This window comes from Ranitomeya variabilis, chromosome 4 (genome assembly GCF_051348905.1).
Source record: "Ranitomeya variabilis isolate aRanVar5 chromosome 4, aRanVar5.hap1, whole genome shotgun sequence".
NCBI lineage: Eukaryota > Metazoa > Chordata > Amphibia > Anura > Dendrobatidae > Ranitomeya > Ranitomeya variabilis.
In genome coordinates this window covers 609,954,528-609,968,666 of record NC_135235.1, presented here as the reverse complement: position 1 = coordinate 609,968,666, position 14,139 = coordinate 609,954,528, and the positions used below count along the sequence as shown (strand labels likewise).

Here is a 14,139-nt window from a genome sequence, read left to right as displayed (position 1 = left end):
CTTCCTCTCAGTGCCGCAGCTCGTCCTGTATGAGCGGTCACGTGGTACCGCTCATTACAGTGATGAATATGCGGCTCCACCTCCCATAGGGAGGTCTCCTGCACGGTCCGTGTGGTACCCAGTCGGCACACGGCTGCCGCACGTGTGCCACACTGATGTGCCACGTGAGCACACGGACACGGATAACTCCGGTACCGATTTTTCCGGTACCGGAATTATCTGGACGTGTGGGACAGGCCTTATACTGAGCTCACTGACAAATTCTCAGTTGCCTCATTCTACATCCAGCAAAAGCACATCGGATGTAGAAGGCAAATGGAGCAAGTTTTTAATGAAACCCAACTACAACAATTATTGGTTTTGGCCCCAAAAACATGCATTTAATTAAAAAAATAAAACAAAAAGTTATTCTCTGAAGGTGGACAATCCCTTAATACAGAGCCTAAAAATCCTTACAGATCTGAAACTTCTCACAGCTGAGGGTTTGCTACTAAATACAGGGGTGAATCTGCTGTGATTTGATTCAGTCCGAATAAAAATCGATTCAAAAGACAGATGGGTTCGCTGACCTCTATTAACTGCTGCAATTGTGTTTGCGTTCACTGACAGCCATCAGAGATAGTGACGACATTGTGACAAATACATTGCAGCAGACTATTATTCTACCAGTAACACTTGACCCTCATTGTAGTGGCTGCAAAGGTAACAAACCCTCAGCTGTGAATAGCATCAGGTCTGTACGGGTCTCTATTCACTGACAGCAAGCAGTGCCAAGTGGCCGACTCACCGCCTTACTGATGCACTGCTTTAACTCTTCGAACTCCTTCACACACGTCCCTTTCCGCAGCTCCGCTTTTCCAGCGGTGTCCGCTGACACACATCGCCCGTAGGCCGCTGCCTGTAAACAAGAGGTTAACTTTATTTTTTTTTTTTATCCTGACATTTTTTTTACCCCCATAAACCAATATGGATGCCTATGAATTGTGCTGACCCTCAGTTAGTCCTCCTGGAAGTGCAGGAATAAGGAGTTGGGCCTTGACACAACGCCTAATGAACAGGGTGGGTTAAACACGCCCATTGAAGAGGGGATTGGTAACGCCCAGTTGTCCATTTAGTCCCCAATTTCCAGGAGTAGTAACTGAAGAAATGCACGCTGCTGAAGTAGTGACAATAAAGACATATTAAGGCAGCAAATGACTGCTGGGACGTGTAGTGCTACTCTGCAACCCGTGAAACTACAAGTCCCAGCATGCCCTCTGTCAACGTCGTTGGTTTTTTTTGTTCGTTTTTTAGCTTTCTTACTTGTACCCTGCACTCCACCAAGAGCCGAGGAATCGTCTCAAGCTTCCACTTCCCCGGAGTCACCGTCCTCGCACTCATTATAGCTCCGGCATCTATTTTCCTATGGGCGCAGCCATATTGACGTCCGAGCCAATCAGCTCAGCCGAAACGCCTTGTCTGCGTTCCAGTAGGTGCTTCTGTTAATGTGGCGCTTATTGGCTGTGCTCTTGGACATTGCGCGCTGATTGGCTGGTGGGGAGGAGTCTGCGTTGTGATTGGAGGACGCCGCTTCCGGCTGTCAGTGAGGCCCCGGCGGCTGGGAGGATGGCGGTGCTGGGCAGGCTGACGTTCCTGCAGCAGGTGAGCGCTGGCCACTGAGCTGACACTTCTCCCCACTGCGCCTGCTCTTTGCAGCTTGTCTGCTTTTCTTTATTTCACTGGGTGAAATCATTGGAACTCTCCTTAAAGGGATCTTCCATGTCTGCAGTGTGGCTATTTAGATCATTAACATTTTTTTTTTTTAATAATTAATTTATATTTTAACTTTTTTAAGTGGACCCAACGGTTCCACTGTCCTTACACTATAAGGGTAGGATGTGTTGCATTGACCCCAGTTAAATTTTGTTCCTCAGATCTCAGGAATCTGACCCAACACACTTAGGAAATTAATTTGCCGGCGCTCCCTATGATTCATATTCTTATTAAATGACTGTCCTCTAATTGCCTGATTCTGCTTTGTATTGACTCTAGCGCCCCCTGGTGTTGTATATAGAGTGTTGTGACTAGGACTGGACCTCCTTACTAACGCATCCTCTCTTTTTTTTTTTCTCCAGCTTCCACTGTTATTAAAGGGGACTTCCGATGATGACACCCCTTGCCCTGGATATCTGTATGAGGAAATAGCCAGTATCCTTTATTGCCTGTGTCCAGCGGTGCGGCTGATTATTCCCATAGGTGCTATTAATTTCAATTTGTATCCTATAATACAGAGGTTCCACTTTTCAGGTGAGACCTGGTGTTTGTTTAGGGGGTTTCACAGTTATAAATTGATTCTCCAGATTGATAGAACATAAGACTCAGGCATCTTTTATGTATGTAGCTTCGTGGACAAGAGCACCTCTCCGTTCCCCTCTCCGTTCCCCTCCTCCTTCCCCTCCTCCTTCCCCTCCTCCTTCCCCTCCTCCTTCCCCTCCTCCTTCCCCCCCTCCTCCTTCCCCTCCTCCTTCCCCTTCCCCCCCTCCTCCTTCCCCTTCCCCCCCCTCCTCCTTCCCCTTCCCCCCCCTCCTCCTTCCCCTTCCCCCCCCTCCCCCTCCTCCTCCTTCCCCCCCCTCCTCCTTCCCCCCCCTCCTCCTTCCCCCCCCTCCTCCTTCCCCCCCCTCCTCCTTCCCCCCCCTCCTCCTTCCCTCCCCCCCCTCCTCCTTCCCCTTCCCCCCCCTCCTCCTTCCCCTTCCCCCCCTCCTCCTTCCCCTTCCCCCCCCTCCTCCTTCCCCTTCCCCCCCCTCCTCCTTCCCCTTCCCCCCCCTCCTCCTTCCCCTCCCCCCCCTCCTCCTTCCCCTTCCCCCCCTCCTCCTTCCCCTTCCCCCCCTCCTCCTTCCCCTTCCCCCCCCTCCTCCTCCCCCCCTCCTCCTTCCCCTTCCCCCCCTCCTCCTTCCCCTTCCCCCCCTCCTCCTTCCCCTTCCCCCCCTCCTCCTTCCCCTTCCCCCCCCTCCTCCTTCCCCTTCCCCCCCTCCTCCTTCCCCTTCCCCCCCTCCTCCTTCCCCTTCCCCCCCCTCCTCCTTCCCCTTCCCCCCCCTCCTCCTTCCCCTTCCCCCCCCCTCCTCCTTCCCCTTCCCCCCCCTCCTCCTTCCCCTTCCCCCCCCCTCCTCCTTCCCCTTCCCCCCCCTCCTCCTTCCCCTTCCCCCCCCCTCCTCCTTCCCCTTCCCCCCCCTCCTCCTTCCCCTTCCCCCCCCTCCTCCTTCCCCTTCCCCCCCTCCTCCTTCCCCTTCCCCCCTCCTCCTTCCCCTTCCCCCCCCCCCCCTCCTCCTTCCCCCCCTCCTCCTTCCCCCCCTCCTCCTTCCCCCCCTCCTCCTTCCCCCCCTCCTCCTTCCCCCCCTCCTCCTCCCCCCCCCTCCTCCTTCCCCCCCCTCCTCCTTCCCCCCCCTCCTCCTTCCCCCCCCTCCTCCTCCCCCCCCTCCTCCTTCCCCCCCCTCCTCCTTCCCCCCCCCTCCTCCTTCCCCCCCCCCCCCCCCCCCCTCCTCCTTCCCCCCCTCCTCCTCCCCCCCCCCCCCCCCCCCCCCCCCCCCTCCTCCTTCCCCCCCCCTCCTCCTTCCCCTTCCCCCCCTCCTCCTTCCCCTTCCCCCCCCTCCTCCTTCCCCTTCCCCCCCCTCCTCCTTCCCCTTCCCCCCCCTCCTCCTTCCCCTTCCCCCCCCCTCCTCCTTCCCCTTCCCCCCCCTCCTCCTTCCCCTTCCCCCCCCTCCTCCTTCCCCTTCCCCCCCCTCCTCCTTCCCCTTCCCCCCCCTTTCCCCTCCCCCCCTTTCCCCTTCCCCCCTTCCCCCTCCCCCCCTTTCCCCTCCCCCCCTTTCCCTTTCCCCTTCCCCCTCCCCCCCTTTCCCTTTCCCCCTCCCCCCCTTTTCCCCCTCCCCCCCTTTCCCCTTTTCCCCCTCCCCCTTTTCCCCCTCCCCCTTTCCCCTTTTCCCCCCTCCCCCTTTCCCCTTTTCCCCCTCCCCCTTTCCCCTTTTCCCTGTCTCATTACCTTTTTATTATCCATGTTCCCCTTTCCTGTCATCCTTTCCCCTCTCTCTCTCACACCTTTCCCTTTCATTCCATTTCTCATCTCCCTTTAAGCCTTACCTCTCACCCCCCCTCCTTCTCTCTCACACCATTTCCCCCTCCCCTTCCCCTTCTTTTCTCTCCCCAGGACCATCCGAGCAGACTTATTGTTATTTGGGGGTGGCCTGTTTAGTGCCGGATCCTGGGTTCAAATCCCACCAGGGGCCACCCCTTCTCGGATGTTATACTTTCCTCCCCACCTACCCCTATGTATTTCCTCCATGTAATAAGACTATGTTGACCCCTAACCCGATATTCAGAGATCTCCCACGAGTCTTCCGGGAGCTGCCAGTGCCTCTTGGAGTATCTTCTGAACCGTCTGCAGAACCACTCGTGTCACGTGAAGCTGAAGGTGAGTGTAGTGGGATGAGGTAGGTGGGCACAGCATGGTGACCTCCAATCCCCTCTAAATGTTGTCGTTTCCAGGTGCTGAAGATCCTGCTCTATCTCTGCTCTCATGGCTCCGATCAGATCATCCAAGATCTCCGACGCAATGCGGTGTACATACAGGAGGCTTCAGGTAGGAGAATCCTATATGTGTATGTGTGTATATATATATATATATATATATATATATATATCTATATCTCAATCATTATTACCCTTCCTGTCGGTGATCTCGATGACAGTTGGGGGCCCTAGTGCTGAAACCTGCACCTATTGGCAGAATAGTACATTTTTATCCCCAATATAAGATGTCATGGACGGTCTGACACTCGACCAACACTCTATTCATTCTCTATTTTAGCGGGGATAGAAATACTCCGTTCTGGCAATCAGTACTGGTCCCAGTGGTCGGACCCCCACAGATCCACTGGGGACAAGGGATAACTTGTTTTTATCAGACAACCACTTTAAGCCTTTCATGATTGGGGATTTTCGGATTTTGTGATTTGTATTTTTTCCTCCTCTTCTTCCAAAAGCTAAACTTTTTTTATTTTTATTTCTTTACTTTTCTGTTTACATATGAGATTCCACACATAAAAGGGTTTTGTTTTTTGTTTTTTTCTTAATAAAAAAATCCATTTTACAATTCTTTGAGAATCTGGATATTTTTGCTGATGGAGCTGTGTGAGCAGTTGTTTTTCGCGTTGCTGAGCTGTAGCTTTTATTAAGATATACTGTGGTTAAAATAAGTATTGAACACGTCACCAATTTTCTATGTAAATATATTTCTAAAGGTGCTATTGGCGTGAAATCTTCACCAGATGTCAGTAACAACCCATCCAATCCACACAGGGAAAGAAATCAAATCATAGATGTCCATAAATTAAGTTCTGACTAATAATGATAAATTACACAAGGAAAAAGTATTCAACACGCTTACTGAATTATAATTAATACTTCGTACAAAAGCCTTTGTTGGTAATGACAGCTTCAAGACGCCTCCTATATGGAGAAACTAGTCGCAGGCATTGCTCAGGTGTGATTTTGCCCCAGTCTTCCACACAAACACTCTTCACACCCTGAAGGTCCTGTGGGCTCCTTCTAGGACCTCTGAGCTTTAGGTCCTTCCATACATTTTCTGTTGGATTCAGGTCAGGTGATTGGCTGGGCCATTCTAGCAGCTTTATTTTCTTTCTCTGAAACCAATGAAGTTTCCTTGATTGTGTTTGGGATCATTGTCTTGCTGAAATGTCCACCTCGTTTCATCTTCATCATTGTGGTAGATGGCAGCAGATGTTTATCAAGAATGACTTGGTACATTTGTTCATTCATACAATTGAAGGAAGGATAATGTTTGCCACTGCCGTATACTGAAAAACAGCCCCACGCTATGATGTTCCTGTCTTCAAACTTCACTGTTGGTATAGTGTTTTTGGGGTGACATGGAGTACTTTTTGGCCTCCAAATATGGTGTATTATGGCATACAAAGAGTACAGTTTTGGTCTAATCTGACCAGACCATATTTTCCCAGCGTGTCACAGGCTTGTCTAAATGTTGTTGTGCAAACTGTAAACACGCTTGAACATGCTTTTTCTTCATCAATGGAGTCTTGCTTGGTGAGCGTGCATATAGGCCATGGAGGTTGAGTGCCTTACTTAGGGTGCTTTCACACTGCGTTTTGGCACTTTTTCTTTAGTCCCGTGGGGGCTTACGTCTGAATTCCCCGCAAAAATGGATTGTGGCATATGCGCCAACTGAGCTGATAGAGTGAACATGCACTCTGCCGTGCATAATTTTTGTGCGTGTACGCCTACTGGAGACAGACACCCAGACAACTGTTTTCTTTGGAACAGTTGTACCTGCCGAGTACAAGTCTTTCTATAGATCTCCACAGGTGGTCCTTGGCTCTTGGACAATTCTTCTGATAATTCTTTCCACTCCTGTCTGAAATCTTGCCAGGAACACCTGGTCGTGGCTGGTTTAGGGTGAAATTCAGTTTTGTTTTGTTTTTTCTCCCCACCTTTGGATTATGCTCCCAACAGTACTCACTGGAATTTTCAGACGTGTACTTTAGAAATTCTTCTGTAACCAATGCAAACAGTATGCTTTGCAACAATAAGATTGCAAAGGTCTTGAGACAGCTCACTGATTTTACTCATTGAGATATTTCTTGAGTGGCACCTTGGTAATGAGACTCCTTTTTATAGGCCATGAGTTGAACCAGCTGATATTATTTTGCACTAAGTGGCAGGATTACGTTCTAATTATTTATGTAATTCAGGTGGTGTCGTGACTTTCCATGAGTTTCTGCACCTCTTTTTCTTCATGTGTTCAATGCTTTTTTTCCCTGTGTCAATTCTCATTATTACACATAAAATAATTTGACACAGTATTTGAATATATAGTAAATTGTAGTTCTACTGTGAAGAATGCTTCATAGAAGGACAAACATGGCACCCTGCGATCTCTTTGTAGGAGTTTTGGCAATGGGGGCAGATGCACAAGGCCTTTTAAATGCAGCTGTCCTTAGCTCTGGCTGCTTCTTTTAGGCAGATGCCAGCTGTATTACTTATGACACAGCTGGCATCAGCCAGACATGGTGCGGGCTCAGCTCCTGAAGCTTTCATTACAGACTGACTTACAGTTATGTCAGGGTGCGTAAAAGAGTTAATGACTTACTTTGAGGTTATCAACATTTAAAGTCCTGGAAGACGCCTTTTAAAGAATGAAGTCCCTGAAGCCATCTTGTATAACTGGAATCTGGTCTCCCGGTCTACTTCTCAGCCCACAAGCTTCTGCGATTACTGTATTGCTCCCATTTATCAAGTGCGGAGAGAGACTGGCCGATAGACCACACTGCAGGAATGGCCGTGCCCCCAACAAAGCGGTCAGGGACATGTAGTTGTATGGTGGTATCAGGAAGGAAGGTCCTGGCAGGGATCTACCTACATTGCCTTTATCAACACACATCCATGCAGTGATCACTGGACGTGTTCCTTATCTTTCATATGTTTTTCTCCACAGCTGTTAGCGGACCCCCGGACCCTCTGCATGGTATCACCCTGTACCAGAGGGTGCGGTCGGCCGGTCAGGTAAGTCTACACACCATACATGTGGTATATTTCAGGAAGCCTCACAGATCAGTCACAGGGGCCGTATTGCTTTTGTCTTCTTGTCCAGGAGCTTGTGGGCAGCTTATATACAGATCCCACACCGCGTCATCCCAACATGGTGCCAAACAAGGAGAGGTGCCAGCCCGGTAATGTGCCAGGACCGCTGTTTCATTCCCTTTTTAATTAAGTGGGTCATTTTTTGCTAATTGCTCTATCACTTTCTTACAGGAATGGGGTCTCAGCTCTCCCGCTCACAAGGGTTTGGCTATACCAAACAGAAGCAGAATTTAGGTAATTTCTTGTGCATTGTAATAATATATCCACAGATTTAAGGAGAGCTCTTCTGCCTGAGAATTAGAGGGCCGCAGTCCATCATATTGGCGGTCATGGGACCTCATAGTGCTTCTTTCTAGTGACTCGGCCTGTAACTTCTTGGACTGATTGCTGCTCCTGCACTGTCATCCTTGTCCTTCACTATTTCTAACACTAGATGGCGCCATTGTCTAGGATAATTTCCCCTGAAGCAAACAATGAGTCTTGTGATCCCTGTCTGCTGAGTGGACGTGCCATGTAGCATATTACGTGTGCTATCTTATGCCATCTTTTGGGCAGAGTTGCCACAGTTCTGTGTTTTGGGTATCCAAAAATATGCTTTTTTTAAAGGAGTATTCTAGCCATTATCGTGATAAATGCAAGATCTCAAAGCTGAGACCCTCGCTGATCACCAAATCGAGGGACCCTGGAAACCTTTTTTTCTCATCTGCACAGGCCGTGACTGAGTCGGACCCCCACCGATCTAGTATCCAATGCATAGATGATGAAGCTAAAGGGGTATTCCCACCAGGAGCAATTAACAGCGGGGGACGCTTAGTTGAGAGGACTGTTCACACTAGATAAAATTTGAAGCAAACCCTCCACTGTGAGAAGTTCACAAGATTTTCCTTTTTGCTGGCAGCAAGCAGTGTAAGCTTTATAGCGGGGGCCGTCTTCCTCATACAGGTACCCCGAGTGAAGCCCTGCTGAGCGGCATACAGAGAGCAGCCGTCGCTGTGACGCAGAAAGTGCTGGTCGGAGCAGGGTCGCCGTTCCCTTGTCTCCGGGATCAGGCGGATGACACCTACAAGCCGGTGGCGGTGCCCGCGGGTGAGCAGCATCCATCGGTAGAGAAGCCGGTGCCACCCGCGACTCAGAGAGGTGAAGCGTGTCTGTTTGGCGTGGGGAACACTCTTACCAGCTGATATACTCATGTAGCTTTCCTTCCAGGCAGTCATCGCTCGGGGGTCCCTGGGGGGGGATGGGATGACAGCGACAGTGGTCACAGCTCCCAGGACTCCTTCCATAACAAGTCTCCACGCAGCCAGTCCTCAGATGCCGGGAGCAAAACAGGCAGCGATGGGCAGTCCCGCAGCAGCACCCGAGAGAGCACAGAGATTCCTGAAAGGTAGACTGATCGCACGGACTGTGGGTGTAAATGCGGGCACCTTCATTCACTGACAGCAAGCAGACATTCGGGAATGGTGAGGAATTCAAACACAAAATATAAGAACTTTTTTCGAATATGGTGACAGATTCTAACAATGATTTACAAATCATCTGGAGGTTTTGATTGGTGGGGGTCCGCAGGCTGAGACCCCCCATGATCACTGACTTAGAAGGACAGCAGAGTGATGAGGTGGAATGAGCCAAAGATGGGTTCAATAAAAAGTCCTATAATCCTGTCTTTAGCTAATGAGAAGACGGCTGAGAGTTTCTACGTAATCACTGGGGGTCTCAGTCCTGGACCCCCAGTGATCATATCTTCCTGTCCTTAAGGCCTTATCAAGTGAAAGTGCTGCATATTAATCTCCAAAAAAATCAAAAGTTCTGCAACTTTCTATTATACTTTGTCAATTTCTCACTATTTCCAAAATGTTTGCTGTTGTCAGTGAATGAAAACTTCCATCTTTACAGCCACAGAACCAAGAACCTGTTCAGACCTAATACTTCTCAACCTGGTCTGGTACTTTGTAGAAAACTCAAAAAAGGAAGGGATTTGGGCCTCTGATGTATTTGGCTCACAGAGGATTTTCTAGAGGGGATGTGATTGTAACAAATCCTCAGCTGTGTTAGGTATCAGGTTTTCAGTCTCTAGATTTAGAATGAGAACGTTCCCGTTCACTGACAGCGAGCTGTGATCGTGCAAACTGGAGTTGTCAGATGGTCCAGTAATCATGCGTCTTTCTCTCGTACAGGGTGGAAACTGCTCATCCAGGCGACTGTCTACAGGAGGCGCAGTTAGTTGTGACCATCACCAGGGGGCAAAAAGTGTTCCTCACCCAAGAGGAGGTGCAGCATTTTATTCGAGGGTGAGTACAATGAGGGGCGGCGTACTTCTTTATGATGGGGTCCCAGATTCAGAACAACTATCCAAGATGACCTGGGAGCATTTCTATTTAATTATGGCGTTTGCAACTACTTTGGTCTAATACTTCAGTCACATCCAAAGCTGCATAAAATCATCCACCTGCTCTGCATTAATGGGATATTCCCATCTCCAACATCCTCTACGAATATGTAGTAGGTGTTATGACAATAATATTAGCAAATACCTCCAATTAGAAATGTAGTATAGTTCTTCTGATTCGCTATGTCACTTACCCCATGTGCAGGGCATTGCATAGCTTAGGTATCCATGGGTAAGACCATGACTACTAACTCATTATATCAGTGGTCTTGCCCATGGATACCTAAGCTACTGCAGTGCCCTGCACATGGGGTAAGTGACATAGCTTATGAAAAGAACTATACTACATTTCTAATTAAAGGTATTTGCTAATATTATTATGATACCTACTACATATTGGGATCTTGGAGTTGGGAATACCCCTTTAAGAGTAACATGTTACGTGGCTGCTATTAATATCTCATCTTTCACATTTTACTCCTCTCATCGGGAACACTACACCCCCCACAATGCAGTAATGCGGATCACGCTCCGCGCACTATAAGTGGCGGTAGATAAGATTTCAGCTTGTGCACTGACCTCTGTATTTCCACACCAGGTGTTCGCTGCTGAACTGTGAAGTCGTTTTTGCGATGTTAAACCGCTCGTTGGAAGGTGATGACGCGGTTGTCCAACTGGTGAGAAAACACAAGAGCCAAATGCAAACCGTCATTCATAAAATGTCATGCGTGAAGCAGAAGCCCTGTGCATGTCGGTGAGGTGACTGTCCACAGCGGAGAGAGTTGTACGCATGTTGGCGGTGTGGCTGTCCACAGCGGGGAGAGTCCTGTGCATGTCGGCGGTGTGGCTGTCCACGGCAGGGAGAGTCCTGTGCATGTCGGCGGTGTGGCTGTCCACGGCGGGGAGAGTCCTGTGCATGTCGGCGGTGTGGCTGTCCACGGCGGGGAGAGTCCTGCGCATGTCGGCGAAGTGGCTGTCCACAGCGTGGAGAGTCCTGCGCATGTCGGCGAGGTGACTATACTCTGGCAGGGAGAGTCCTGTGCATGTCGGAGAGGTAGCTGTCCACAGCGTGGAGAGTCCTGCGCATGTCGGCGAGGTGGCTGTACACGGCAGGGAGAGTCCTGTGCATGTCGGCGGTGTGGCTGTCCACGGCGGGGAGAGTCCTGTGCATGTCGGCGGTGTGGCTGTCCACGGCGGGGAGAGTCCTGCGCATGTCGGCGAAGTGGCTGTCCACAGCGTGGAGAGTCCTGCGCATGTCGGAGAGGTAGCTGTCCACAGCGTGGAGAGTCCTGCGCATGTCGGCGAGGTGGCTGTACACTGCAGGGAGAGTCCTGTGCATATCGGAGACGTGGCTGTCCACGGCGGGGAGAGTCCTGCTCATGTCGGTGGGGTGGCTGTTCACAACAGGAAGAGTCCTGCGCATATCGGCGATGTGGCTGTCCTCAGCGGGGCGAGTCCTGCGCATATCGGTGAGGTGGCTGTCCTCAGCGGGGAGAGTCCTGCGCATGTCGGCGAGGTGGCTGTCCACAATGGGGAGAGTCCTGTGCATGTCGGCGGGGTGGTTGTCCACAATGGGGAGAGTCCTGTGCATGTCGGCTGGGTGGCTGTCCTCAGCAGGGAGAATCCTGCGCATGTCGTCGAGGTGGCTATCCATAACGGGGAGAGTCCTGCGCATGTCGGCGGGGTGGCTGTCCACAGCGGGGAGAGTCCTGCGCATGTCGTCGAGGTGGCTGTCCATAACGGGGAGAGTCCTGTGCATGTCGGCGGAATGGCTGTCCACAGCGGGGAGAGTCGTGTGCATGTCGGCAGGGTGGCTGTTCACAGCGGGGAGAGTCCTGCGCATGCAGCATCAGTCTATTGGCAGTCACCACTAGAGGAAGCGTTACCTGCCACATCCAGAGCGAGATACATTGATCATGGAGTGAAAAAGTTGAGTTGAAAAAAAATATATATTTTCCTTGACTAAAATGAAGACATTTATTAAAAAACATATTCAGTACTGCTGTGTCCATAAAAGTTTGATCTGTCAAAATATAAAATTAATTAACCTGTGTGGTAAACACTGTAAAGTAAAAAAGAAGAAAAAAAAAAATGCGAATGCAATAAGACTACCAAAATGTCATGTACTCCAAAAATGTATTAAAAAAGCCCAAACATCCGCTCACTCTATTTAAAAAAAAAAAAAAAAAAAAAAAGCCCCAACACGGATCTAAGGGTGAAAAAAAAAAAAAAGTTTAAGTCTCGGAAAATAGCGCTACCAACTTATTTTAGCGAAGAAAAAAAATTTGCGCGGGTTTCATATCACAACCGCTTATCTCTTCCTTGCTATTATTTTGGAAAGTGAATTACATACTGTATTGTAAGTTTCCTGCTTTCGGTGTCCTTGCAGCGGTCTATGTGCGCTGTCGCTTCCCTTATGACCTCTGACCTTCTGTCACATGACCACATGCTCGCAGTGATTAGGAAGAACCTGCAGAAACTGATCCACGGACCTCCAGGACCAGTGAAGGACAAAGCCAGGAAGGTAAGGGACTGTGATGATAGATTTTTTTGGGGGGCTACCAATTCCTACTATTGGGGGGGGGGGGGGGGGGTGTAGGAGTTACACCAGGGGCCATACTCTTTTGTTGATTTGGCTGTAAGATTACTTTAGTCCAGTGTGTAAGATCCAACTGACTGTTTGCAACATTGTTTCACATTTATATTCATTTTTCTACTCCCATTACTCACAAAACTGCGTTCAGGCAGCCAGAAGAATTTTGAATGCAGCTCTTGATGTGAATGGAGTACACATACTATAAACTAAGCTTTATTTACAGCAAATTTCACGATTTGTGCTTGTTTTTTTGTTTGCAAGATTCTCCTCCAGTTTGAAGCCCTGACGCAGACGTCTACTAAACTAGAGACCATCCAGTTATCCACCTCGCCCTCTACCCAACCCACCCCATTGGACCTTCTAACAGACGCCCTCCTAGAAACGGGTGACGAAGATCTACTGACCCCCTCCAACACTCCTACGTCCCCCATTGCGGTAGATCCCTCACAACCTGCTTGCTGCGGATATGTACTGAATGGACACCAGCATACGGACAGTGGAGAGGCGGCCACTATTGAGAAGGACGACTGTGCCCACACTGGCCCACGTGGGCGGTTGTCACTTTTTGATGGCATGGAGTTGGTGACTCCAGTGCGAAGGCTTGGAAAGGATGATATGCCAAGTCCAAAGCCACCTAGTACACCCTTGGTACAAACTGTGTCACAGGAGAGGACATCACAGGCCGGTCTGTCAGCTTTCTCCTTCTTGAACAGTTAGCCTACGACGTGGTGCCATAGATGACGGTGGTATCTGATGACGGTGGTATCTGTGGCCAGTGATGCATCGTTTCTGCCTATAGGACAGGGAGAAGGTATTGAAGTCACAGGCAGCTGGACTGAGCAGCAGAAACCAGCAAGCACTAGCACGTTCAAGTATTAATATGTTAAGGGCTGTGTATAGATCATGATATCCTACAGTGTGGACACTGATAATAAAATATTTGCTACAAGAGAGTCCAAGGAGGTTGTACTAAAGGGAGAAAGGTTAAAGGATCGGGAAAAAATTGTAGTTCCATGATAAATAAAAACTTTGAGGGTAATGTTGCAAAGGTCTGACATGCCTCCAATTGGCGGCTCTGAAGAAATGATGTTCTGTAGTCTCTATAGCAAATTTGCATAGCTGTTTTCCCATGATGCATTTCTTGGCTTATTATAAGGCCCCTTCACAAGTGGAAACATTAGCCACCTAGACCACCAACGCTGATAGAATGGGCAGAGAGAGAGGTCGGAACTTTCACATTTGCTTTACTGTGACTCCCGCAGTTAACGCTCAGGATCAGCTCTTAGGTCGCACCGAACACCAACAGTGAAAAAATCCAACGTGCTGTACAAGTGAAGTACAAGTGCGGTTGTTTTTTTTTCTCCAAGATTTATTGATCTGAGGTTTTTTTTTTTTCCTCAGCCTTTTTACTTGCCAGGGTCTTGTCTGGATGAGGAATGTTCAGCAAACAAATGAAAAGTTGTCTTCTTTTCGGTGAGGAGATTTTCAAGACCAAACATAGTGTGAAAAA

At 49.4% G+C, this 14,139-nt stretch overlaps 1 protein-coding gene across 2 annotated transcripts; it reads left to right on the top strand.

Annotated features, from left to right (window-relative positions):
- The first annotated feature begins 1,515 nt into the window (after positions 1–1,515).
- TEPSIN (TEPSIN adaptor related protein complex 4 accessory protein) lies at positions 1,516–13,580 on the top strand. 2 transcript variants are annotated; one of them, XM_077253368.1, is made up of 13 exons: positions 1,516–1,641; positions 2,115–2,187; positions 4,350–4,441; positions 4,516–4,609; positions 7,502–7,569; positions 7,658–7,736; positions 7,819–7,881; positions 8,590–8,733; positions 8,854–9,031; positions 9,822–9,935; positions 10,632–10,710; positions 12,423–12,557; positions 12,891–13,580. In XM_077253368.1, the coding sequence occupies exons 1-13, from the start codon at positions 1,606–1,608 to the stop codon at positions 13,344–13,346; spliced, it is 1,611 nt and encodes a 536-aa protein (XP_077109483.1). In that variant the 5' UTR covers positions 1,516–1,605; the 3' UTR covers positions 13,347–13,580. The 2 variants fall into 2 exon arrangements, with proteins under 2 accessions (XP_077109483.1, XP_077109481.1); XM_077253366.1 differs by having other exon boundaries at positions 8,590–8,784.
- Positions 13,581–14,139: the final 559 nt, after the last annotated feature.